The following is a 25,808-nucleotide window of genomic DNA, read 5'->3' on the forward strand; positions in this document are numbered from 1 at the left end:
GGGGGGGGGGGGGGAAACGGTGAGCCCCTGCAGGCAGCGGCAGTGCTGTCAGCGGCAGGACCATGGGGGCTGTAAGTGAGGAGCTCCCTCAGGCAGCTGCAGTGCTGTCAGCAGTGGGGAGGTGGGGGTGGCGAGTGCTGACCAGTGGTTAGTGACCACCCACAGATGCTGGTGGCAGTGTTGGTGGTGGCCAGCGGCAATCACGGACCGCCCACAGATGCCACTGGCGGTGTCAGCGGCGAGGGATGGGGTGTGGCAAGTGGCAACTGCCTGCAGGTGCTGCCAGCAGTGTCAATGGTGCCTATTTGCAGGGGGTGCACCGCTGTGCTCAGCGGGTGCAGGTGCACCTGTGTGCACCCCCTACGTGTCACCAGTGCCCCACCAGGCAAGTCAGCAGTGCTGGCACTACTGCATGGCCAGGCAAGGGCTGAGCTTCCGCAGGCCGTGTTCCAGGGTGAAACAGCATTTGACAGTAAGGGGGAGCAGGGGAAGAGGCAGAGGCTAGGCAGTTGGAGGGGGGAAGGGGCAGAGACTGGGGAAGAGGCAGAGACTGATGGAAAGGGGGAATGGGCAGAGGCCGAGGAGAGCTGGGGTTTGGGGTTGCAGGTGGGACAAGAAGAATACAGGGGAAAAAAGTGGGCAGAGCAGAGGGCAAAGGGATACCTGACCACCTCCCCCCAGCCACGGCTTTTCCTGTTATAGCAGTGGGGGTGGCATTCAAGGCCACCCTCAAATACTTAGATTCTATACCTGGAAACTTATAATGAATCTGTAATTTTTCCAAATATAGTATCTAATTATTGGGGAGTGTCATCATATTCAGGGTCATCTTGTATTTCAGTAAGATTATCTTCTGTTTAGGATCATTCAAAGATAGCAGAAAAGAAAACAAAGCTATTCTTTTCAGAGGAAGAAGCCGCACAGAATCAGAATAAAGGAAGTAGTAGTCTGTTTATATTAAAGTGATTCCAGATCATAGCAACGTGTTAGTTTTGAATGCAGACTGCCTGAACACAAATAAGGCAGGATCCTTTTGTATGTGACCACAACAAGGAGAGGCCGAGCACTGAAGAAGGTCCACAGGTGTGTAATGAATGACAGTGCTTTTTTATGACAGCAAAACTACAGAGATCTGTCAGACTTGCCTAGAAGGAAGCCAGCCTTTGTAAAGCACAAAGGAGAAGTATAAAGACGCATACTCTTTAAGATTGCTGTAATGCTGAAACCTAAGAACCTCTTAGTACCTCTAGTACTTAGCTTGCCACTAGAACAGTTAAGAGTGCACAAGCTGTTACTCACTGCAGCTCTTTTAATAAGAGCTATAAAGTATAGCTGCATGCCTGGATTTAACTTCCACTAGTTAGTAAAGCACTGATCACAAAAGTACTCAGATCTTCCATATGAAACTCCATGGAGGAGAAACCTTTTGCACGTGTCTGCATTGCGGGGGTAACTCTTAACAATTTTTTGTAGGTGATATCAACTAGTTTGTAAGTTTACTAGCAGTTATTTGCAAAGTTATTGTAGAGAGGGGCATGTTTTTATCCAGCTACAGACTGGACAGATGGTGAAGGGCATTACAGAAAATAAAATAAGCACACTATCATATTTGCATGTTTGTATGACATTATTTCTAACCAAAAGCCTCTGATATCCTTGTGCAAGAGGGAGAAGTATTATTCTCTGCTTTATGGCTGGGAAAGCAAAAGCAGAAAACTGAAATGACTTGTGTAACACAATAAATGGGACCACATTCCGGAGACAAAGCTAAGTATATGTTTGCACTGTAGTGGGGAGGTGTGATCAGTGCACAGGCATATCCCAGAAAGCTTTAAGCTAGTTGGCATGGTGATGGTACAGTGCTGAAACTTAAGTAGGTCTGCCCAGGACCTTGGGGGCCTGCTAGGATAGTTAACTTAAGTCCATGCCATGGCTTCTTCATTGTTGTTTATATCTGAGCTCTGTAGTTAAGAATAGATTGGGTATGTCTTTGTGCACGGCAATCACATCTGACAGCAGTACAGACAGAACCTGTAATTCAGGGTTTCCATGATTTCAGACTGGAGTTCACCTGTCTCCCTCTTATTGGTATCCATGGAGTTCAGTATGTGTACTAGTTTAGCAGCAAAACAAGCAATGAAATTCATTCTTTCTTTATGACAGGCTTGGTAATGAGCGAGGCTCTGTGCCGTCTGACAAAAGAAAAAATACTACAGTGTTTTCATGCCGTTGCACCATTCAAATTTGCACTTCTGTTGCAAGCTGTAAATGTATGGGGGGCGGGGGTGATCCCAAGGGGAGTATAGATCTTCACACCAATCCTGCACCAAACATTATGAAAGACGGTGATGAAAGCAAACTAAGGGAACGGCAGTGGCCCCCTTGTTTTTGGAAATGCAACTCCAATGCACTGCATATGTATTCTGCTTCAGCTATGAGAACTACACCAAACTATGTTGACACCCACACACCTCCTCAATTTCAGGATGATAGACTTCATGTCTCTCTCTTTCTTTCTCAGCTCTGCAGAGTCCTTAATAGTACAACTGTAATATGTTCTTCATCTCTATGGTTATTGCTGTTTGAAGCCTGCCTGCATGCTTAACCTTCCTTCCTTCCTTAAGACAATGGGCACAGATGGAAGTGACATTTTTTGTGTGATTTGGCCCCTGAAAGCACTCTACATCTGTGACCTGACACACGTGCATGGCTGCAGAGTGCTTCTAAAATGGCTGATCATGAAAAAAAGTAACCCTTGCCTAGTCAGGTAACAGATTAAGATGGGAATGAAGGGTGCAGCAGCAGCTGTGGGCTTGCGATGCCTGGCCTGAATCGGATGGGGCAGGAGGTAGGATGGAGCAGAGCCTCTTGCCTCTCAGCCCCTGCCAACTACCCTGACTGGGGTATTGGGGAGAGCTGGGATGGGCCTCCAGGTGAGAGGGCTGCATACCACCCTGGCCCCTTCGCACCCCTGCTCAGGCTGTGCTTGCCCACAAGAGGCCCAACTGGAGCTGGCGGCGGAGGGGGTGGGGGTGGGGGTGGTGTGCAACCCAGCTCTCTCCAATACCCCAGCCAGGATAGCTGGCTGTGGGCGAGGGGCTTCATTTCACCCCACCTCCTCCCCCATCCAGCTCAGGCGAGGCATAGTATCCCTACAGCAGCTGCTACTCCCTTCAGTCCCTCTCCACTGGCCAGGAGGGCCAGTGCAGGCAGCCTCAATTCCCCCCACAACCCAATGGGTGACCGTCTGTTGGCTTGTGGGGGGATGCTGTAACTCAGGGTGTTTATGTAAAGCACCCTGAGTTAGAGTGGGGTCCTGAATGTGTGTCAGCGCCCAGTATAGTAACCAGACTATAGAAGTAATATGGACAGTTTGTGACTACAGTTGCATAAAAAAGCACCTGTACTCTATTTTCTGTTTGCCAGTGTTAATATTTGAAGGTCTGTGAACTGAGATCATCATTAAGGGAATAAAGTCCAGGGCAGGGCTACACTCAACAATGTCCATGATTGGGAAGTACTTTCAATGATGGGCTTTGCAATTTCTGCTGAGTTTTGCAATGTTGGAGTAATCAGAAATGGAATTACTCTTCCAGCTCTTCCAAGTAAAATTGTTAAAACCACTTTACACTCTGCATCTTTCTGAAATGATTTTAGTTGGCAGTAAACACTTAGTCTGGGTGAAGTAAGTGAAAACAAATTATTCTAATTTTTGGGCCAACTGGAAAGATGCATATGCCTACTACTGTGCAGTAGTCCTATCTGTAGAGATGAATCTGGCAATATACTTTTCTGTGTTTATGGTACATAATTTCATATGCTGTAAGTAGACTTAATTGCATGACAGAGTGAGATAATGTTGTATGTGGAAATACTTTGCTCTTCCCTGTATAAAGACAAATAAAAAGGTGCTAAAGGTCATCAATAAAACTATTTTTAGACAAGATGTCGCAACCTTTTTTCCTATGAAAGAAAGTTGTCTATCAGTTTTTCCTAGTTTTTATATATGAGTTTGACATCTCTAGTTTAAAATAGTTTAGTGTTTGTAATCCTGGATTAGTTTAAACCCCATGTTCTTCCCACAGTGGCATTACAGAACACAATTAAAGTTGTTTGTCTGACCTACGTTTCCATATGTTAATATTTTGATAGTTTTCTTGGGCGCTTTCTATAATATGAATAATCCTGTTGCGTACCGAGTGGTGGAGAGCAAGCAGCTGCTGGAGGTAAATCCTACAGGGAAGAAGGATAGGGCTATAGGAAATTGAAGTCCTTGCTGCAGCAAAAACACTGACTTCTGCAACATTCTGGACAAATAAAAAGTGATTGGGTCATGCAGACCTCAGGAATCCACATGGCCCTGATTGAGATGGAAAGGGCAGTTCATATTTTACAGAGTTATCATTCTGGGCTCCTGCTGACACAGGCAGACAACATTATATTGTGTTACCCCGGTGCATATTTTCAAGATTCTCTCTATAAGTCTAAGGAGTAGGAACATATTTTATGAAACCTGAGATTCTGGAGCACAATTCCAGCAAAACATACACTTCATAGAAAACTTTGCAGCAATATAATTGTAGAATACTCAGGGCCCTGATTATTGTATTCTGTTTGACCGATGATCATAGACTGAAGGAAAAGTAGAAATTTGATTCTTTAGAATTAGTTTCTGAAGCCTGTAATAAAGGCATGAAACATGGTAAGGAGATCTGCTTGTGCTCTGAGATATCAGAAACTTGCTCAGTAATGACATCTTGAAAACAATAACATCATGATACAATTAACAGTATAGTCAGGACAGGAGTGGTGTGAGGAATTATGTTAAATACCTGAGTTTATTTTAGACAGAAAAATAAGGTCTGAGATGGGAAAATTACAGATTTGTTGCATTAGCAACACATAGGTGCAGTCTATATAGATATAGATAACTCTATATATAAAATAGCAGTGATGACTATATAATTCTTCAAAAATAATTCATTATTGATATGGATAATATAACTTTTGAAGTAATTATTCTGAAAGAGAACATGCCTGAATCAGACAATGCACATAATGGCACCTATACAATACTTTTGGACATATAGGAATGGAGGAGATACTGCAAGGTGAATAAGCATCTATAGTCTGGAAACGGCTTGCTCAGGGTTATTTATTTTATTTGATACTGCTGCTGAATTTATGTTCTAAGCAAACTGCCTATAACCAGAACTGCATTGACAAATGCCAATTAGAAATATAATCTGTATAGTAATTTAGGGCCAAATTATATGTGAGTTAATACACCCAGATTATATGCTTACTATATTTACTTGAATATAAGATGACCATGATTATAAAATAACCCTGCAATAATTAGATAATTTTCCAGGTATAGAATCTAATTATTGCAAGTTTTCTTGGCATTTGTCCTGCTTCCATTGCTACAGCAGGGAAAATAAATCTGGGGGGTAAGGTAAGCCCTGTACTCTTTGCCTCCCTACAACTTTTTTTTCCCTGTGGGAACTTTTCACCTCCTTATTGTCAGACCCTGCTCTCCCTGAACACATGGAAATGAGGAGCAAATCTGAGATAACTGGGCATGTCTATACATGCATATTAATATAATGCAATAAACTCTGGTGCATATTTCATCAGAATTTATTGCGCGTGGGTGCCGTGTTTACAGATGCACCTGGGACTGCAGCATGCTGAGCTGGGTTGGAGCAACCCCTGGAGCAGCCCCAGCTGGCAGGGGGCCTGGGAGGTCATCCTGCTAGCCTGGGGCTGCTCTGCCCCAACACAACATGCTGTGGAGAGGCTGGCCAGGGCACAATGTTGCTTCAGTGTGGGTCTAGCCCGCAGGCATCCCTGTGCCCCAGCCACCCAGGTCTGCGTCTACACATACATTGCTGCACATGAAAAACTCCACAGCAAGATAGTACTTGTATTTACTCAATAGGCACAATCATATATCTTATTCAGATAGGATGAGGGAACACCATCGACCACCTCCCCTAGCTTGCTCTGGGGGCCTTATGGCTAAAAGCAAGCAAAACTCAGGGACATCCAAACCCCAAGCCTCTGGGCTTGGGTCTGCCGGTAGGATGCCTGCCAAAGGATTTGGAAACATCTGAAGCCCCAGATGTGGGTGGAGGATGTTTGCTGGCAGTAGGGCCACTTATGGTTCTGGACTCTTAGATTTGGAATTAGTTTTGGCTAATTTGGTCTGGTATACAAATTAAAAAACAAAATAAAACAAACAAACAACCGCCCTCCCACCACCCTCCTGTGGCTCTGCCTCTATGCCAAGGGAGTTTGGGAAAAGGTTAAGTCGGCTCCTGCAAGAAGTGACAGGAGTCAGGCTGATGACAAGGGAGGCGGCACTGTGACATCTGACTAAACACTGGGGGGCCCAGACAACCCGCTTAGACCAGTTTATGTCCTGCATCAGGAGCACCCTGTGGCAATGCAGGAACCTCCTGTTGTACAGACACACTGAGCTCAAGGAAACAGATTATGTTAAAATGTTTCTGAGTGAACTCCAGTCCTACTACTGGAAATTGGCAGGAGAGGGTGGAGAAAAAACAGCCAACTCCACCTGGAAAAGGGATATGTGGTACAGGCTGTTCAAAGACCCCTAGAGAGGGGAAGTGGAAAAGGAAAACGTAGAAGACAGCGATGCAACTGGACCTGGAGACAGCGAGAAGGACAACAGGATCAGCAGCAGCGGAAGTGACAGCGACATCGACAGCAACAAGGACTATGAATAAACTGGGATTGTAAACCCCAACTGGGGCTTGGACTAAGGAACTGTGATTGGGTTAGGGAAAGACAGTGGGTGGGTGCGCAGGGGCACAGGGGAGTGGGTACATTTATTGTAACAGGTGTACAGGTTTCTTAATGCAGTTTGAGGTGTGTGATGGAAAGTTCATGACAGAGGATATATATACATAAAGTTATATATATACATTTTTTCTTTTTTTTTATTTATTTTCCATAAAATAAAAAAAAATCTGGGGCCATGAAGGCAGTTTTCCTTAAGCGCTCCCAGGGATAACTGTATACCCACTGAGGTGTTGGGGCTTAAAGCCCACTTTATTGAAATGGGAGGCTCCTCCCTAGTTGGCTCCTGTGGTGATATGGCTGACAGCAGGCGAAACTTGGGGGCATCTGAACCCCAAGTCTCTGGACTTGGGCCGGCACATAGGATGCCTGCCAAAAGACTTTGGAAATATCTGAAGCCCCTGGTGGGGGTGGAGGAAGTTTGCAGGTTGTCAGGCCACTTATGGTTCTGGATTGACTCACAGATTTGGATTTGATTCGGCTGATTTGGCTTGGAACACAAAAACATTCTTTAAAAAAAATATATTTATGGGCTGGAAAGAAAAGAGCCTGGGAGTCAGTTGGAGAAAAGAAAGAAAAATGTAGGGGAAGACAATCAGGAAAAAGAAACATGGAAGTGAGGGAAATAAGTTGGAGTCAGAGCTGGAGTGAAGTTTCATGCTGCTAATGTCCCTAGGCTTCAGCCCAAAGTGGAGAGTGTGAGGTGGGAAATGCTGGGGAAAGAGGAAAGTGGAAGGTTTCCTGGGTGCAAAAGCAATCAAGCAGCTTGCAAAAGCAACCAGCATGCAAGTGGGGGAGGGAGTGGAGTCAAGTAAGCAGCAGCACTGAAGAGCCTTAAAGGGATAGGTGCACTCAGTTAAAGCAAGCACAAGAGCACTGATAATAGCACTGGTTCATGTCAGAAGTGTCTTAACAAGGAAAAGTTGGGAAAAGAATGAACCGTTTTCTCCTGGTCAGATGGCCCCAGCAAGATTATCATCCAAACACTTCTTGAATATGTCCAGAGTAGGTGCTTGCATCACTTCTGGGGGAATCTATTCAAGGCTCTGGAGACTTGGATAATAAAGAAGTTTTTTCTTATGTCCAGTCTAAAATGATCTTCCAGCAGTTTGTGACCATTTGACCTTGTCTTCCCTTGGGGTGCCCTGGTAAACAAACATTTTCCCAGATGTACTTATAAGCTGCCACCAAGTCCCTCCTGAACCTTCGCTTCTCCAGGCTGAAAAGTTCTATGCCTTTCAGCCTCTCTTCATAAGGCCTGCTCTCTTGACCTCTGATTATGCACATGCCTCTTCTCTGGACTTTCTCAAGCTTCTCCACATCATTTTAAAAGTGTGTACTGACACACATTCAGGAAAGGAAATTAAATATTGGCATTAGCATATTTGGATCTAGAGAAAGCACATGATGGAGTAGACCATGATTTTATATTTGAGGTGTTAAGGAAAATGGGTTTCCAGAAGAAACTGATAGGATGAATAAGCCTGTTATGTAGAGAGGCAGAAAGCTAAGTGCTAATAAAAGGTTATCTGAGCAAAGCCTTTAAAATCCAAACAAGGTACGACAAGGGTGCCCATTTTCACCGATATTGTTTGAATATGCAATGGAGCCACTGGCACAAAGAATAAGGAAAAATAAAATTGTAAGTGAGTTAATGATACTGGGAACAGGAGAGATAAAGTGTGCACTCTACATGGGTGACAGTGTAGTGGTTAGAGACAAATTACTGATTGAAAGGGTACTAAAACATACAACAGAGTATGGTGAAGTGACTGGGGCTAAATTAAACAAAGCAAGAAGCACTATATTGGAAGTGGGAAACTGGAGGGACCTAGAGAAGCTTGGACTATAAGTAGTGGAGGGAGAAATCAAAGTGTTAGAGATCGCAATCAAGGCAGCAGTGAAAGGAAGTAAAGTGTGGAAAAAGGTGGCACCAAGGGTATGACAAGTATTATGGTTGTGGGTGGGAAGGGTACTTTGCTTTGCTGGGAAAGTGGCAGCAGTTAAAGCAGTGCTACTACCCATCATTTTGTACACCAACAATGCGAAAGTGCAAAGAGAAGTATGCATGTTCTTTTGGAAAGTGAAAAGAGCAAGGCTAGCCAGAATGGAACTGTATAAAGCAAGAGAAATGGGGAGATGTGTGATGCCAGACATAGGGTTGTTTGTTTACACAAACTACATAAATGTAGTGTGTAAAGAGCAACAGAGTGGGCAGGGAAAACAACATGCTTTAGCCAATTTTGGCAGGTATGATCTTGAGAAGATGGGGAATGTATGCGGGCTCTTGCAAGAAACCATTGGCATGGCTACCTCACGTTCATTACATAAGGATGGAAAGTTTTATAAGGATACACAAAATAGGAGAGATGGGGCTGGAGGTCCTGAAAGATTGTAAGAGGATGCCAAATATTGTGTGAGAGAGACAGGATGGCACTGGTGAAGGACGTTGCAGAAGGATAAGTGAAAAAGGTGTGGAGGGGGGTGACAGATGAAAGACAGAAAGGGGAGTATGCTGATCTAGTGTGGCTGATCATACAAAATTATCTTCCCAGTTAGGAAGGTACAACATAGATGGAGCTTGGAGAGAACAGCTAAATGTCCAAAGGAGAGGTGCATGGATGAAGAAACGGTGCGATGTGTGTTTTAGGAGTGTACATATGCAAAGGTAGTATGCAAAAGGGTACATTTTTTTGTGTGTCACAAAAATAAGATAGTCTTTAACACAAGAGATGGTACTGTATGAGCTCATACTAAAGATGCCTGAGGGTTCAGATGAAGGTGCTCCAAAATTAAGTGCCCTCAGTAACTTCTGTCTGTGCTTGCTGGGACCAAGGCTTAGCTGATGCAGCCCAGCACTACTCCTGGTGCTGTTTTCACAGTGGGAAAGGGGGAAGGGAGCAGAGGGAGCTCATTCTGGGAGTTACCCAGCTGGATCTGGAGGGTAGGGTAGGTGGACTGGAGCCCCTCTGAGGTGGCGGGTGGGGCTCCAATCCATCCACCGCACCATTCCAGTGCAGATGGGGAAACCTAGAATGGACCTCCCTCCCCTGCCTTCTCTTTCTCCCACCCTGAGTCAGCACAGGAACTGGGAGAGAGGGGGCAGAACTAGGGGAAGAGGCTGCAGAGACCCAGCCTCTTTCCCTGGATGGGCTCCAAATTGGAGCTCGAACTGCCATCCTCCTGATCCAACAGCTAATATCTGCTGGGTTGGGAAGATTAGTCTAACTCATGGCACCTTCTGTGAAGCACCATGAGTTAGGCACAGGAGCTGCACTTCAGTCTTCATCTAATATTAATAGCACTGTTAGCAAGTATTAAAACCAGTATATGAAAAGTAAGAAACCTCTGGGTTTCTAAGGGGTTGGCTTTCCCTGAAAGAGAGTGCCTGAAGCTGGGGCTGCATGAATTGCAATACTGTATCAATTGGGACAAGAGAAGAGGAGGAGAAATGAAGGAAAAAGGACTGGGCACACTTGTTTCGCTGAACCAACAAAGAGGACTGATGGGAGGGATGGAGAGTTTCAGGATGGAAAGTTTCAGGTGGTTACTGAGGTAAGAGTTTTTCAGGGAGTTCTGTATAAAGAAAAATAAATTTGTAAGGGTTTTTTGTGGGAAGCTGATGTATGTTGTTTCTGGGGTTAATATATGTAGTTGCATGTTTTTGGTGTGTAGTTTTTTTTAGCAACACAGTCTTGGTAAAATGAAGATGCTCAATATGTGAAGCTTTGTAAGAATGTTTTGAATAAAAACTATAAGTAAAAAAAAAGGTTACCATCAGCATGTTTGCCCAATATGGGTCATGTGTTTTATAGTCATGCTCAGTGTTGGCTGTGTCTTACCAGCTTCATAGTTGTTTTCCATTCCTGAGCACATGCTGCTTTTGGCAGCAGTTTAATGATAGACAGTGTATCTAGTGAGGTTTCTTTGTATATGAATGTAAAAAAGCGGCTTTTTCACCCAATGATTGGGGGAAAAAACCTTATTCTCTTAAATGTGGTATTGGTAGTCACATCTTAAATAAGTTATGAGTTAGGATAAACTATTTCACCTAATTCTTACTGGATATTTTCTTCTGTCATGAAAACATCACATAATTAATTACACTGGTTGTCTATGGTCAGTAGAATGAAATAGTAGTAGTGGATTGCAAGGCAGGGTTGTAGTGAAATGAGGCTTATGTAGGAAGTTATTTCTAGCTTCACCCACCATCATAATTTCACCTTAGGTGTGCATAGTAATCAGATAAATAGAACTCACATATCCCTTATCTTGGTAAGATTAGAATCTTTACTACAAGGTAACACAGCAAGGAACTGCAATAACTAGGGGGTCTGAGAAGAGAGTATGAAAGAATGAGGTTAAGGATGTTCAGGGTCAAAAGCCATGATCGGATTTCAATTAACATCTTGTTAGACATATCTGTGGTTTTCTCTTGTGTATTTCGTTTCTTTTTAATGTTTGGATTATCACCTTGGAAATACACCAAGGGTGGAAATCAGAAGTAGATCACTAACCAAAGAAAAAGTGTTTTTTTAAAGATTATTCATGAGCCATATGAAAAATAAAATTTTAAGATGACATTTAAAAAAAACGTCAGTGGGATTAAAAAAGTGAGATCAACTAGGTAAATGGAATCATGTGAGTTAGATTTCAACCTGGGTGACAGCCCCATGGACAAAAACCAGGGTTATTCACAGTTCCTATTATAATTTTGCATGGGATACCAAGCCTTTTGTCCCAAATGCACAGGAATAAGGATATGTCTACACTGTGCAGTGTGGTGTAATCCAAATGGTATGTGAGCTAGCTTAGGTGATGGAAACAGTTTAGTTTCAGTTAAGACACAGTTCTCTGTAGTTTAATGCAGGTGGGTAAGGAGAGGCAGGGCACAGGTTTAGTTCCACTCCCTCAAGAAAATCAGCAAACACAGCTGAGCTGGTGCACCGAATGTAAATTATTGCTGCCATGCATTCTGCTTAGTGACAATGTAGGCCAATATGAATATGCAACAAAAATGGATTTAAAAAATTAACAGATTATAAATACTGATCTAAGAACCATCAATCACCTCTCAGTTAACAGATTATCAGGTAATTAAACTGCCTCAAAATACTTGCCAATATCGTCTGTTAGGAATTTTCTATGCCAGCAATGTTTGCAAAGGGCCAATGAGCACTTGCTGAAAAATTCAGACACAATGTCATAATTGTTCCTCACAGTTTACAGAGATCGTTGTCAGCCTTTCTTTCTTTTTACCATGCAATTAATTAGCCAAGAGCACCCTTAGTTTTTCTCTGATCAAAGTAAGAAATAAATAATTGACAATGTGAAAACATTAATCCTGAGATAAATATAGATATGCCAGCAATTCTCTTCCCTATTTGCTAACATATTCTAAATCTGTCAGCTATCAATTGACAAATGTTATAGAATCATGGAAAAGTTGGGCTTGAAGGGATCTCCAGAAGCTATCTAGTCCATTCCCCCTAAACGAGGCAAGATAAATAAAGTACTGGTAATATCAGAAACTCATATAATAAAACCATATGAGATTTTTTCAGCAATAAGAGAATACTGGGCAAAATAGGTGGATTAATCTATCAATAGAATATGACATTAATGCCACATGTGCATTTGGTAGACAAAGGACCACTAATGATTTATGCTGCCTCTTGAGGTTGCAGCCAAATGTTAAGTCCTGCCCAACTGCTCCCACTATGGGTATGCCAAACTAGGAACTGAGGTGGTAAGCTTTCTCTATGGGGACCCACAACCACTGTTGTTAAGATCTGTCTCTGAAGATCTCAAGAGTGGCAGTGGCAAGAGCCCTTCACAATGTGGTCACTACCATATTTCTGGTGATGTGCAGAGCTGTTGGGTGGGGCTTGCATTTTGGACGTGAGCTCAAGAATGGTGTAGAGCAGGGCTACATGTGGCCTACAAGGGGTTGAGGTGTGGCCCCTGGCTCCTGCCCAGCTGTCACTCTCTCATTGCTCCAGGCTGTAATAGCAGCTAGAGTCTCCAGCATTCCCTCCTCTCTTCTGCCTTTTGCTGGCTTCCTGTGACCTAGGGCATGTGATGCAGTGAGGGGGCATCCCCAGTGCAACAGGTGGAGGACATGTGGTGCAGTGGTAGGGGTGGGGGGAAATGTGGGCATACACTGCAGTGCTGGTGGGGCACCAGTGCATGGTGCAGCCAGGGAGGATGGAGGTAGATGGTGCAGATGGGGAGGCTTTGGTGCAGTGCATAGCCCACAGGGCTCATGGCTCACACTGGTGCAGCTTGAGGGCATGCAGGCCCCACTGTTGTGGCCCATGTGGCATTCGGCCCTCAGCCACTTAGAAACTGGATAACCCTTTTGTAGTCTGGGTAGATATGCTCCCAAAAAAACTTCAGTCCTGCAGCTTTTGCTAATAGTTAAATATTCCATAGAAGCTTAAACTATCCCTTTTTTAGAGATCTTGCTTTGGTTCATTATGGAAATGGAAAAATTATATCTAAAAATTTGATATACACATTTCTGTAGTCCCATTTTTCTTGTGCAGAGAAAAGTGACATTGAATGAATTTGCTTTGATTGTTTCTTCTTTTTAAGTCTATGGTTGCTTTTCCACTGACTGAAAAACTAATCTTGCAATAAACACAGTGTACCCAAATCTTATTTCTTGTGCATGTGAAAGTTACATACAGTCTTTTCAAAAAGATATATTGTAAATCCTTTAGCAACATACCTTACTACAGTTGGCTCCACTAGGTTTATATTGTCAGTGGAGATCACTAACAGATTTATCTCACAAATAAGAATTTGTTCTATTTTTGATCCATCTGCAAGAGGAAGGGGTTGTATAATCTGATGTTCACTGAATGCTCATCTCTTTGTGCCACAGAAAGCATGTGCAGCATTCTAAAAGGAGCCATGGTGATGGCAGAACACATTTAGTATGGGCTTGAACTAAAGCCTGTTGAAAAGCACTGGGAGCATTTCCAATGACTTCATTGGGTTTTGGATCAAGTTGCTGTCTTCCCTCCAAAATTCAGAAGAAGTGAGAAAAATGGGAAGTGCAGGCAGTTCCCAAGCAGTTTCAAATTACCTGCCATTCTTTTTGCAAATAAAAATATCCCCGATACTCTTGCTTGTGCATGTCTGTTTTTGCTTGGGAGACAGTTGAGTTCATGCAGCCCTTGCAGATGGATCAGTGGGGAAACAAAATTTGTGAGATGGATATTTCGGTGATCTCTACCAACAAGACATCTGTCTGATGTTCTGGTCTGCATTATGAGCTATGCAAGAATATGATCCAGGGCTCATCTTTTTCACAGCAGTCTTAACATTTTTGGATTTTGGAGCAACCCCTGATGAACACCATTGGCTGCTTCATCTTATTTATTTTCCAGAGGAATGGAGAAACTATAGTGTGTTGTGTTTCAGCTACAGTATCTGTTTAGATTCCTCAGTTTTCAGCCACAACATAGTACAGGGCTATCCATCTGGCAGCCCATGAGCTGTACATGACCCCCAAGGAGTTAATTTGCAGCCCCCAGCCTCCTAGTCTGGGTGTTGCTCCGTACCATCACTCTGCTGCTTGGGTCTCTGGAATCCCAATTCCTCTTCAGGTTTCCACTGCCTGCCCCCAACCATTAGGGTGGGGCAGGATGGTGCAGCCCAGGGGCCAAGGCATCCAGCAGCTGGGGGGCTTGGGGAACCCAGGGTGCTGGCACAATACAGTGGCAGAGCATCCATATGGCACAGTGGGGGTGGGCATGTGGTGTGGTATGGCATGGAGGTATCAGCACGGTGCAGTGGGGGGTACTCTCATACAGAACAATGGTGAAGAGCAGTGGAGGCACATGTAGCATGCGGCCTGGGAGGGGGCCCCACCACTGAGAAGTTGGTCAGCCCTGGTATCCCAAAATACTTTCTTCCATTGCCCCTTATGAAGTAGATTTATTAATCCACAAAAGTTTGCAGAGCTTAGTTTATCAATCTAGCCAATAAAGCTAGTGTACCTGTTAACAAGCTGGAAAAAAATATCTTCATTGTAACCAGTAAATCCACTAGAGCATTAAACAATACACAATACTTAGCATAATAGAGATCCGTCACTCTGGAGCTAATTGCTATAGTTACAGGAAATCTGCTTGTTAAGTCTCTAAGGCACTGAAAATGAGGGATTTTTACTGCACTCTGGTAAACATTGCCTATTCCTTACATAGACTATTCCTGCCCCCCCACCTCAACCCCCAAACCCACCCACTGGCTGCTGCTTTTGCTGCAAACTCATGCAGTTTTTATGAGATGTTAGAATGCAGCTTATACTCCTTGTTTTGGAATGTTTTTTTCCAGTGCTCACTCTACCTTGAAATGTGTCCCAGGGACAGTCACTTTTTGATGGTAAAATATTTCATTTATACACAGGGGAAGTTCAAGGTCTGAGGGATTGTTAATGCAGACTAAAACATGTCATTTAGATGAATCAGTAGCAAAAGGCTTTGCCCTTGGAGGGTTCAAATTTGTTTAGTTCCTTGCAGACAGGTGTCCATATCACAAAAAAACACTGGCAACTGTGCTGTCACCCTGGCTGGTTGTCTTAACAAGGAAGTAAAAGGCTGCTTGAGTGGGGATACTAATATATCCCAGACCTCCCTTGAAAAGACCTTAAAAGGTCAGACTTGACATATATGGTTGGCACAGTGGGGGAACTTGCACCTGTTCTGAGGTCTGTGATCTCCAGGGCAGTCAATTTGGCACCTATAAGTGAGCATTAAAATTTCACTGTAAAATAAAAACAAAACACTTACATACATTTATTTAACAGCTGTTTTGGCAACACATAATAGGAAACTCTGAAACAACCTGGAAAAGAATATTAAGAACCTAAGGAATGGAAAGGGAGCACACAGAGAACACACACCATCTGGACACAGAACTATTTGCTATGAGTTGGCAGCTTCATCTTTGGACAAACACTTCCTATAAAGCAGAGTACTTACAATATCTGAAATTAAACAATAATCGTGGGTTCACTCAACCATTCATTAAAGATGTAGTATGCTTAATGGAGTGCCCAATATAATATTTTGCATGTTTGGTTGTCTGGTAAAAAAAATAAATTAAATTAGTAAAACTTATTTAGAACACACAAAACCTTTTTTTAAATGTTGAGGATTATAAAAAGACCCATTAAATTACAGATCTCCTTGCTTTCATCTTCTAGGAAACTCTGGCCCAGATGCTCAACTTGTGTAAACTGCTGCAGCTCAAGGCAAATTGATATACAAGATAACAATTTACAGCAACTGAACATCTGGCAGCCAGTCTTGAAAGTGTGGTCCTACCCTAAAAACCCTGACTGTATAAATGGCATCATAGTGTCGGTCTCACATTCATATTCTCTAAATTAGCAGCTCTCAGTCTGGTCTGTGGAGCACTTGTGGAGATCTATAGAAATCTTGCTAGTCCTATTGCACACTCTCCTGCTTGTTTCCAGCTGCTCAGAGGTCTTGATGGTTTTTACTGCAAAGCAACTTCTGAAATTTTCCCGTGATCTCTCATTCTGCCAGGTGTTACTTTGACCTGAGATAAATTAAAGGTGAATCCCCACAAGAAGTGAGGTAACAGTGCCCACCTTTTCTTACAGTCTAGTTAATTTTTAATACACAAGAAAAAAAAAGAAGCATCCCCATTGCATACAAATATGTGAACTGAGAGGTAGTTGCCACGTTAGTCTGAAGTCAAGCAGAAGGCAAAGAGGGCTGTGTTGCACCTTAGAGATTAAATGGTTCAAAGAGGCATAAGCTTTTGTAGGCAACAGGTCACATTGTCATATGACAAATGTGGGAACTGAGTGAACAAATTACCATATTGCTCCAAGCTTCTGATCTTCCTCTCCCATTCATTATATCATGTATAAAATTGGGAAATGCTGGCCATACAAGGTTTTTTTGCTGAAGTAGAACTGTAAGTTCTGAAGGACAAAGAATTTCATGGTATGGGAGACCTGGCTAGATTTCTCCCTTACTTACCTAAAGCTATATTAATATTTCTGGCTTCCCTCCTTATTAAAGGGGAAGAATTTTTTAAGGAAAAGTTGAGCATCCTATGTTGTGTATTGAGTGTCTGCATGCATATTCTCCACTCTATCAGTAGAGGACATTGCCCAATTTGCATTTTTCTCCCGTTGTTCTGATTTACCCAAATATTATTAGGAAGGTTGTTGTTAATAAAGATGGTTCCCTTGTTTTTCTTGTGTGGTCTCTCTCGGAAAAGAGGCCCATAGATATGCAAAATTGGTAACTAGAATGGGATCCCAGTGCGTAGGAATACTTCCAGTACTTCAGCATGGTCAGATCTAGGATTTTGAAAAGAAGAGTGCAGGTGTATGGTGCATCATCACACACAACCCAATATATATTTTTCTTCAGTTAAAAAGAAAATGGAAGCATTAATGATATGCTAGGGGCCTACGGTTATATTATTCAGTTTAAGATCGAAACAAAACCAGATATACATTTATTGGAATGTACATCAATTTACTATATCATGTATTACATATAAAAGATACAACAGACTAGGAAAAAATAATCAAAAGTTGTTGCTTCATTAGTCCTGCAATCATTAGAATTAAATATACACTAGGACTGTGCGAAGAAGCAAGTATTCAATTTGGATTTGGATTCAGCCGATTCAGAGGGACAGTGATTCGATTTGGTGATTTCAATCACTGTTCCAATTCGATTAGGCCAAATTGGATCTGAAGATTCGGTACCAATTCAGAGATTTGGCCATAGACTAAACAGGCAGCAGTTCTCACCATGCTGGACACAGATGCCTCCAGCTGGTAAGTCTGTTGTGGTGGGCAGAGTGGGGAGGGAAGGGGAGTGGTGGGGGGAGATCAATGCCCCACAGTGAGAGAGGGATTAAGGGCTTGGGCTGGGGCAGGGACAAGCTGCCCAGCTGGGACAGGGGGGCCTGGGACTTGGGGAGGGGGGCTCCCACCACTGTGTGCCGCCATGCATCGCCAGTCCGGGAGGGCATGGGAGCAGGAGTGTGCCCCTGGATCTGCACAGGGCAGGCTGGGCCAGGCTCCAGATGGGCGGTGCAAGGCAGTGGGAGCGGGGGCTCTGCCTTTTTGCCACTTGTCCAGGTGGGGCAGGGGAGTGTGGGACGCAGTCACAACAGCGCTGGGAGCAGGGGTGCTGCACTGCTATTACTTGCCCAGCCGGGGAGCTGGGGGTGGGGCATGGTGCAGGCACAGCTCACTCCAGATGGAAGGCACTGGGAGCAGAGGCTATGCCCTCCTGCCGCTTACCTGGCCAGGGTGGGCAGGTGCAGGACAGCGCCACTGCGCTGCCTCACACAAGCGGCACACAGTGGTGGAAGCTGCTCCAGCCTCCACGCACTGCCTGGAAAAGCTGTGGCTTCGCCCCACTGTGCCCTGGCTGGGCGAGCAGCAGCAGGGCATGGTGGCAGGTGCATGCACCCAGATCAGAGAGGGGCCATCAGCAGGGGCGATGGGGAATTTTAGGGTGGCTGCAGCCCCCCCATAGTACATGCTCCACTGCGCTCTGTGGGGTGGGTGGAGGTAAGGCTGTGCTCCGGGCTGCTGCTGGGGCTAGCCACCTGGAGCACAGCCCTGGCTCCACCTGACCTGTGAAGCACAGCCCAGCAGTGGATGGCTGGGGCTAGCCTCTGGGAGCGCAGCCTGGCCCAGCCCACCCTGCGCAGATCCAGGGGCAGACACCTGCTCCCATGCCCTCCTGGACCGGTAACTGTAAAAGGGCACAAGCCCGCTCCCATTCCTACTAGTGGTTGTGCGCAGTGGTGGGAACCCCCCTCCCCAAGTCCCATAGATATTGATTCCACCATTTCTCTAGGTAGTCTATTCCAATGTGTCTCCACACTCATAGGTAGAAAGTTCTTCCTAATTTCCAACCTAAAATTTCTCTGTTGTAGCTTGAGGCCATTACTCCTAGTCTTGTCCCCTATGGCCACAGAGAACAGGCTATTGCCATATTGTGGCAAAGCCCTGGAACAGTCTAGAGAGGTTTTAAAATTTCCAGTCTTAAAAGTTTTGAAGAGCAGGTGAGACAGACATTTGACTGGGTTGATCCTGCCTTGAGCAAGGAGCTGGACTAGATGACCACCTGAGGTCTCTTCTAGCCCTACTTTTCTATGATTCTGTGGTGTAGATGGCTATGCAAATCCATATACATTTCTAACCATTGATAATTATCTGTATCTATACATAACCAGCTATATTAATCTATCCCTAGCCACATACATCTATAGCCATCTGTGTCAGTTTATTATAATCTTGTCAGTTGATAGGTATAGACTGGCTTTACATATATGGCTCTAGATTGACATAGGTTGCTTTTTAAAAAACTGTCTGGTATAGGTAGCTATGACATAGCTGGTAATAAATGTAGAATCAATAGCCAGTTACATAAACTTGTATTAATCAATAGGTATAGATGGCTAATCTATATAAATCTATACCTAGGTATAGATTTAAATAGCTAGGTATGGACTGACAAGACTATATACATCAATATCCAGCTCTGTCAATTTACATTCACAGATAGCTAGGCATAGGCAGTTATTGATCAATATAGGTTTACAAAGCTGTCTTATGATTGATATAGTCATCCATATCTAGCTATTTTATTTAATGCAAGCTATATCAATCTATCCCAATCAATAAGCAGTGATTGCAAGTGATACAGGTGATACATATATACAACTTTGCCAGTCTAGGCAAATTGATATCCAGCTATAGCTGTATACCTACAGCTATGTATAGCTGTATACATGACATAATGGGTTCAGGGAGGTATGAGCTTTCATAGGCAACAGCCTACTTTGTCAGATGCCCTTCAAGGACTTGCAGAAAAAAAAAGCTTGTATATAAAAGGGAAAGGGACAGGGGGAAGGGACACTGCTAAGAGATAGACACTAATTAAGCCTCAATTCTAGACACACCACAAAAGCCCATGGCAGAGCACTTTAACCTCCCTGGACATTCCATCACTGATCTCAGGTGAGCTGTCCTCAGACAGAAGAACCTTTAAATACTAACTTAAACGTGACATTGCAGAACAAGATATCTTGCATATACAAGTATTAGTCATAGTCACAACAGCAGCCCATGGCTTCTTATCCCATTACCTGGACTAGCCATTAACTCAGGTGTTGACTGCTTTGTTCATCTCAACTTATCTAAACAACCCACATATTACCACTTTTAGCCACCCTGCCATAACTTCTGCCATCTGTAAAACTCTATGAGTAATTATTCCACTAAATGTAGGAGAGGCTTCAGATGCAGAACTCAGTAATTTTGGGCACAACCTTTGAAGAAAGATGTAGCTGAATTGCAGATAATTTACAGGTGAGAAACAACAATGATGAGGCTTAAAGAACATGATCCGTGTGGAAAGACTGAAGGAAATGGGAGGGAGACAGCACATACACCTTCCTTGTAACATAGCTTTCAGGTCCCTTTACAATGCCTACACCTTGAGGATAAGGACTTTCTTCTTCACTACTATTCACCTTGTTTCAGATGCCTTCAGCCACATTCAGCAAGTTTTTGTTCAGAATGAGTAGAGACTCTACTGAAGCTCTGCTGGTCAGAGACAGTTATAACTCTTTACTTGCCACACACCTATTGCACAGCTTATTCTCGTTTCAATTTCCAATTCTTATAAAATAGATTAAGCACCCAAAACCTCATCTGTTACGTCAAGTAAAATTGATATGAAGAAAGGAATTTCATTTGTGGAACTTTTACTGTAATATTTAGAGATGTGTGAGTGGATTTGGATAGTACACAAACTGAATTTGAGATTAATTTTTAGTTTAATTTGTTGCTTTCATGCAGTGTTTTCATGCTCTTTTCATAATTTTTCTGTAAGATCTAAAGTGCTTGAAATCTTAAAGAATCTATGCCCATGAGATTTTTCAACCCAGTTTTTCAAAGTGAAAATTTCAGATCACTTTGATGAGTTTGCAAAAATAAATATTTTTATCTAAGCCTCAGTTGTAACAAAATGAGTATTCATATGAGTGAACCTTCTGAGGTTCACTCATTGCCAGTCATACAGTTATTTCTATCCACAAAACTTTGATACCATTTAATATTAATATTATGCCGCATTTAGATTTTGAGGAAGAGATATACTGTGTACGTTTAGGATATCAGCAGTCTGGCTAAGTATTCTCAGCTCCTATAGGACCTTTTCCCAGCTTTTCCTTCTCAGGTCAATAACAAAGAAAAGCAGCACAGACAAAAGGAAAAATTACTGAAGGCCCATAACCCAAAATACAACTAATGTCATAACCAGTGATCCATGTGGGTGCATCCAGATGAGTGCAGACATTTGTTTTCCTGGGGACAAGTAGCAGTGACACAAGTTGTGCCACTGCTACTTGTCCCTGGGGAACACCCATGCCATACACGTTCTGGTGTGTGGCAGGTTATCCTAGGTGGAGTAGGGGAGGCTGGTGCTAGGAACTGTGCTGGCCCCAGCAGCCTTACCTGGAATCCTGGGGACCTTCTGGGGCTGCAGCCACTGCAAGAAGCCTGGCTGGCAGTTGAAGTGTGGCTCCGGCCAGCCAGGCTCCTGTTTTTGGCAGTGCACATTGCTGCCACATGCGCTACCCCCCTTCTTTTTGGCATGGGATTTTTTGACCCTGGGATCTCCAGGGGTCAAGCCCACCCTCTTCCCTCCCCCCGCATTGTAAGATAGCAGTGTGGTGAACGCCTGCATATGCGGTGTGTGGTGCTGCAGAACTGTCTGGACACAGCCCATAATTTTCAATGAATATAAACTTACAAAATATAGCATTACCTAAACTTAAATTTTATGCAGTATACAATTTTTTAAAACCTGTATAACAAATTTAAAACTGATGGGATTTGATATAATAGTTCAGTTGCATTAAAGAAAGCTATAGAGATGGGGCAGGGAAAAGGGACAACTCCAGCAGTATTTTCCATACTACTTTCTTAGACAATATGTTTCTTTCTTTGCTAAACCACAAGACATATACAGCATTATGGATCAGATCCCCTAGCTTATATAGCTCTGCTAATTTAAGATAATTGAGGAACTGGGCCAGTAATTCATCTTCCATCACACCGTGCTGGTAATTTAAATGCTTTTGATTACACTGAGATAAGTGGCAACAGCTATAGATACTGTCCAGTGCGAGAATAGGCTGGCTCAAGTTCACTAAGCCAATGAATGCATTTTAGTTTAAAATAATCTTTAAGGAAACAAATTCTGATCATATACAGACACATATAACTTGAGCCCCTAATACCTGATAGTAAATACCATTACTCAGATATCTACCTTGTACTATGTATGGAGTGTTCTCCTCTTTGACTGGGGAAGACAAGGGACGAGGGGCAGGTGCTGGTGGCCTGTTCATGATAAACGATCTGCGTTCCTTTCTTCTCTCCTCATCAGAAGCAGCTAGTATCATGTCGTACACACCATCCTCCAACGTGGCAAAAGTGTATGGATCCTCCTCATCCTCTTCCCTCTGTACTTCCACAGCTATATCTTGTTCTTCTCCATCGTATGCTTCTAGATGTTCACTGGTGTGTTCCCTTTCCTTTCTGTCTTCCACCAGTTTACTGACTGCAATAGAGAAGTTTTCAGTCTTCCAAATCTCCAAAGCCCAAAACTCCCATATCTCAATGCAGGCACTTAAATTCATACTTAGGCACCAAAATAAAAGTGGTTTGATTCTCAAAATATATTAAGAACCCCAGACTATCATCCAGTTCAGTATAGGTGGATTCTAAGGTGATACTTGCAATTTCATTACTTCATAATTTTCTCTAAGATTGTATGAAATGTTGCTGATACTTAGGTTGATATATTGTACTCATAACTCCCCCTCCCCCAAAAATTGTCTGCCATAGCTCCCATTAAAGGTTTCTTATCCTTAAAAAAAGGATAATCATTTGGCTTACAGCACTTTGGAAAGCATATTAGATGTTTAAATTTGGCATTAGAGCATACAGTTGTGCATGTGTGTTTTTTTAATGGCACTTCTTTTCCCTGTGGTTCCCACAAATCATCTATTTTTGATGGTTTATCCAATATAATCTGGTGTTATGGTAACTAAACCATGAGAGAGGTAGATATGGAGGTTTCTATGTGCAATTCCTGCTCTGAGTGGTTAACAGCTCCCCATACATGACACAAAACAACCACCACATACCTACACATACAAAACAAGTCTACTTTCCCCACCTTAATCCATGTAGCATGCTTTCTGCCTGCTTTCCCCCGTCTACCACTGCTGCCCTTCTCCTGCCACTTCCCCCTCTCCTCCCACTCTTCCCCCACCACTCCAGCACCATGTCCCAGCTGCTCCTGCTGTCCCAGTGCTGCAGCTGGGTACCACATGACACTGCAGTATGGTGGGCGGGGGGCAGGGAGAAGTGCGGAAATGGCTGAGGCAGGAGGGGGAAAAGGAGAGTGAGCAGGCATGTGGAGTGCAGCATTTGCTGCTGTGGCTGTTTAGTTCTGCCACTGGCTTCTTCTGGTTCCTGTTGCCCTTGGCTCCTGTCATCTTTGACAGGCAGTCAGGGCAGATAAATATTAATGTTCTAAATTTTTTAGGGGCCCTGTGGATTGAATGGAATGGCCTGGTGGGCCGTATCCAGCCCGCAGGCTGTATTTTGCCCAGCCCTGCGCTATAGCATTATTACACATTTTCAAGTGTTAATTTTGTAGCTGGTTGGTTCTATTTATAGCTGGACAGTCATTCTTATGGAGTGATAATTACTTTGCATTTGTGGCTGGTATTACTTTGCATGTGTGGCTTGGCTAAATTTATTTTGTGATTAACCAGTTAATTGGTTAATACATGTAACACATAGCAGGGGCCTTAAAAACAATACCCCCCCCCAGCAGATTGTCAAAAGATGGTCCAGCTGAAGAGAGTGATATGGAAAAAGCAGCAGGTGAACTTCTCATTTTTTAAGCTACTGAGTCTTTTTTTTAATTGCGTAGATGGCAAAACTGTACTTAGCAACAGGACAAATGTTTGCCTAGTGCTGCTGTGCTGGTTGCCTACTCTCAAGCAATTGATGCTCACCTTGAAGCTTTCTGTTGTGAATGGATATTCCCTTTATATTGCTATGATTCTCTCCATAAGCATATGTTTATATCTGGTAATAATGTAATTATTACTGCTTTAAACCCTCCTGTTGCTGTTTGGAATAAACTGTTTTATTTATTTTCTCTAAGGGATAACATGAGGAAGTCTTGGTAGTTTTACTATGCTCTTGTACTAGATATATGTGCTGTGATCTCTGGCTTATCTGGAAAAATATATTTAGAAAAATAAAATGTGATTCATAAAAAAGTCTGTCACATTTTGTATACAATGAGAAAAATATTCCATTTTCACAGAAGTAAAGTGAAAGAGAAGTGAAACATTTCTTTTGATGGGCTTTTTATTCTCAGAACTCCTACAGGGGGCACTCATGTCACTGTCAAAAGAAACTGTCTCTAGAAAAACGACTAGGCTCCAGTATGTCTCTTAGCTATTCCAGAGCAATACCTGCAGTAAATGGCTGACTAAAAATATGTAGGAATGAATCATTACAATTTAAAAAAGAAGAAATCATCCCAATTTAGAGAAAGATCCTGATATTTTCTTTCCTCCACCTCCCCTTCACCGCTGAAATGCTGAAATCAAAGTTACCACTTTAAGAGAACACCTAATGTTTAAAATGAAGTATTCATATAGAAATAAACTTAGAAGAACTCTACGTTATCCTTGTATTCTCAACCATTTGGATTCTGCAAATTTATATGAACTTAGCTGCCTACTTATAATTGTGTTCTTTTTCCATTAGACTAAGATCAAAGCACTATTAAGCATAACTCCAAACTTCCAGCAACAAACCCTTCATGCCAAATCTTTCTCTCTTACTTTTGTGCTTATATTGATACTCTGAACAAGTGGTTCTTTAAGAGGAAAGGTTCTTCAACCTTTACAGACACTAAGGTTATCATTTAAAGATGAACCCTTTCCTATTCTTTCTCCCATTCCAGGGGGACTTGCCATCTGGCATTTTTGCCTTTATACAAAAGAAAGGCAAACTAGGAAATTTAGTCTTAGATTTTTGTCCCATGAGTCAGGTTTAAAAAATAGAATTAGTCAGTGTGGTAACTGCAGCAGCTTATTAAGGCTATGATGTCAGCCATTTACCACAAGCGGTGCTCTAGTCTGCAGTAGAATGTATTGCTACATTTCTATCACTGCATCAGCTAAACCTTATACTTAATATTATGTTACTTTTCCCAGGAGAATGCACAAATGCTATTAATTCTACTGGTGGTATTGCAAGTTGTGCCCAAGTAATATTTGATGTCTTAAAAAATAACAATTTATATACAACTCAACTAAAATCTTAACTCAGCGTTATGTTTGCAGCCTTTCCCCATAATCCTAAATTTCCCACATCAGTGTATAATCTCTTGATGTGAAATCTATTGCTGAAACCTTTGCTCCATCACCCCCACAAATCTAGCCAAGCTTCTGGTGATGTGGGCCTCCACTCAAAGTACTTAAGCATATGGCCTTAGTGACCAGCCAACTATCGTTAACAATAATTGTATAAAATCTCTACAGCAGCATTTTATCTTTACCATACATATACATAAGAAATGCTTTCTCTTAGAACTATACCTGGTATAAAGGAGTGAAGATCAGTATATATTTGAGTAGCAGCAGGCTCTCGAGGAGGTAGGGGTGGCCTGTCAAAGAGAAAGAAGTCTCTTCTGCCCACTTCATGTTCACCATCATCATCATCATCATCATCATCACATATGCAGGCATATAAACTGTCAGTGATGTCATCAGACTTGCATGTTGCTTCCTCTAGTTTGTTTTTTTCAGGATCTCTCTCTTTTTTGTCTCTTAAGTTTTCTTGACCTCTCTCG

General features: G+C 42.8%; 1 protein-coding gene across 2 annotated transcripts in view; it reads right to left on the reverse strand.

The window, feature by feature from the left end:
- BANK1 (B-cell scaffold protein with ankyrin repeats 1) overlaps positions 1-25,808 on the reverse strand; it is a 457,231-nt gene that overhangs the window by 23,669 nt on the left and 407,754 nt on the right. Inside the window, exons 11-12 of one of the 2 annotated variants that reach the window (XM_019526509.1) lie at positions 25,555-25,800; positions 22,191-22,481 (exon numbers count right to left, since the gene is read on the reverse strand). In XM_019526509.1, coding sequence (XP_019382054.1) covers positions 22,191-22,481; positions 25,555-25,800 — 537 coding nt within the window. The remainder of the gene's footprint in view (positions 1-22,190; positions 22,482-25,554; positions 25,801-25,808) is intronic. The other variant, XM_019526510.1, reaches the window with a different exon arrangement.

This window comes from Gavialis gangeticus, unplaced genomic scaffold (genome assembly GCF_001723915.1).
Source record: "Gavialis gangeticus isolate Ggan-Ray unplaced genomic scaffold, GavGan_comp1, whole genome shotgun sequence".
Classification (NCBI taxonomy): Eukaryota; Metazoa; Chordata; order Crocodylia; family Gavialidae; genus Gavialis; species Gavialis gangeticus.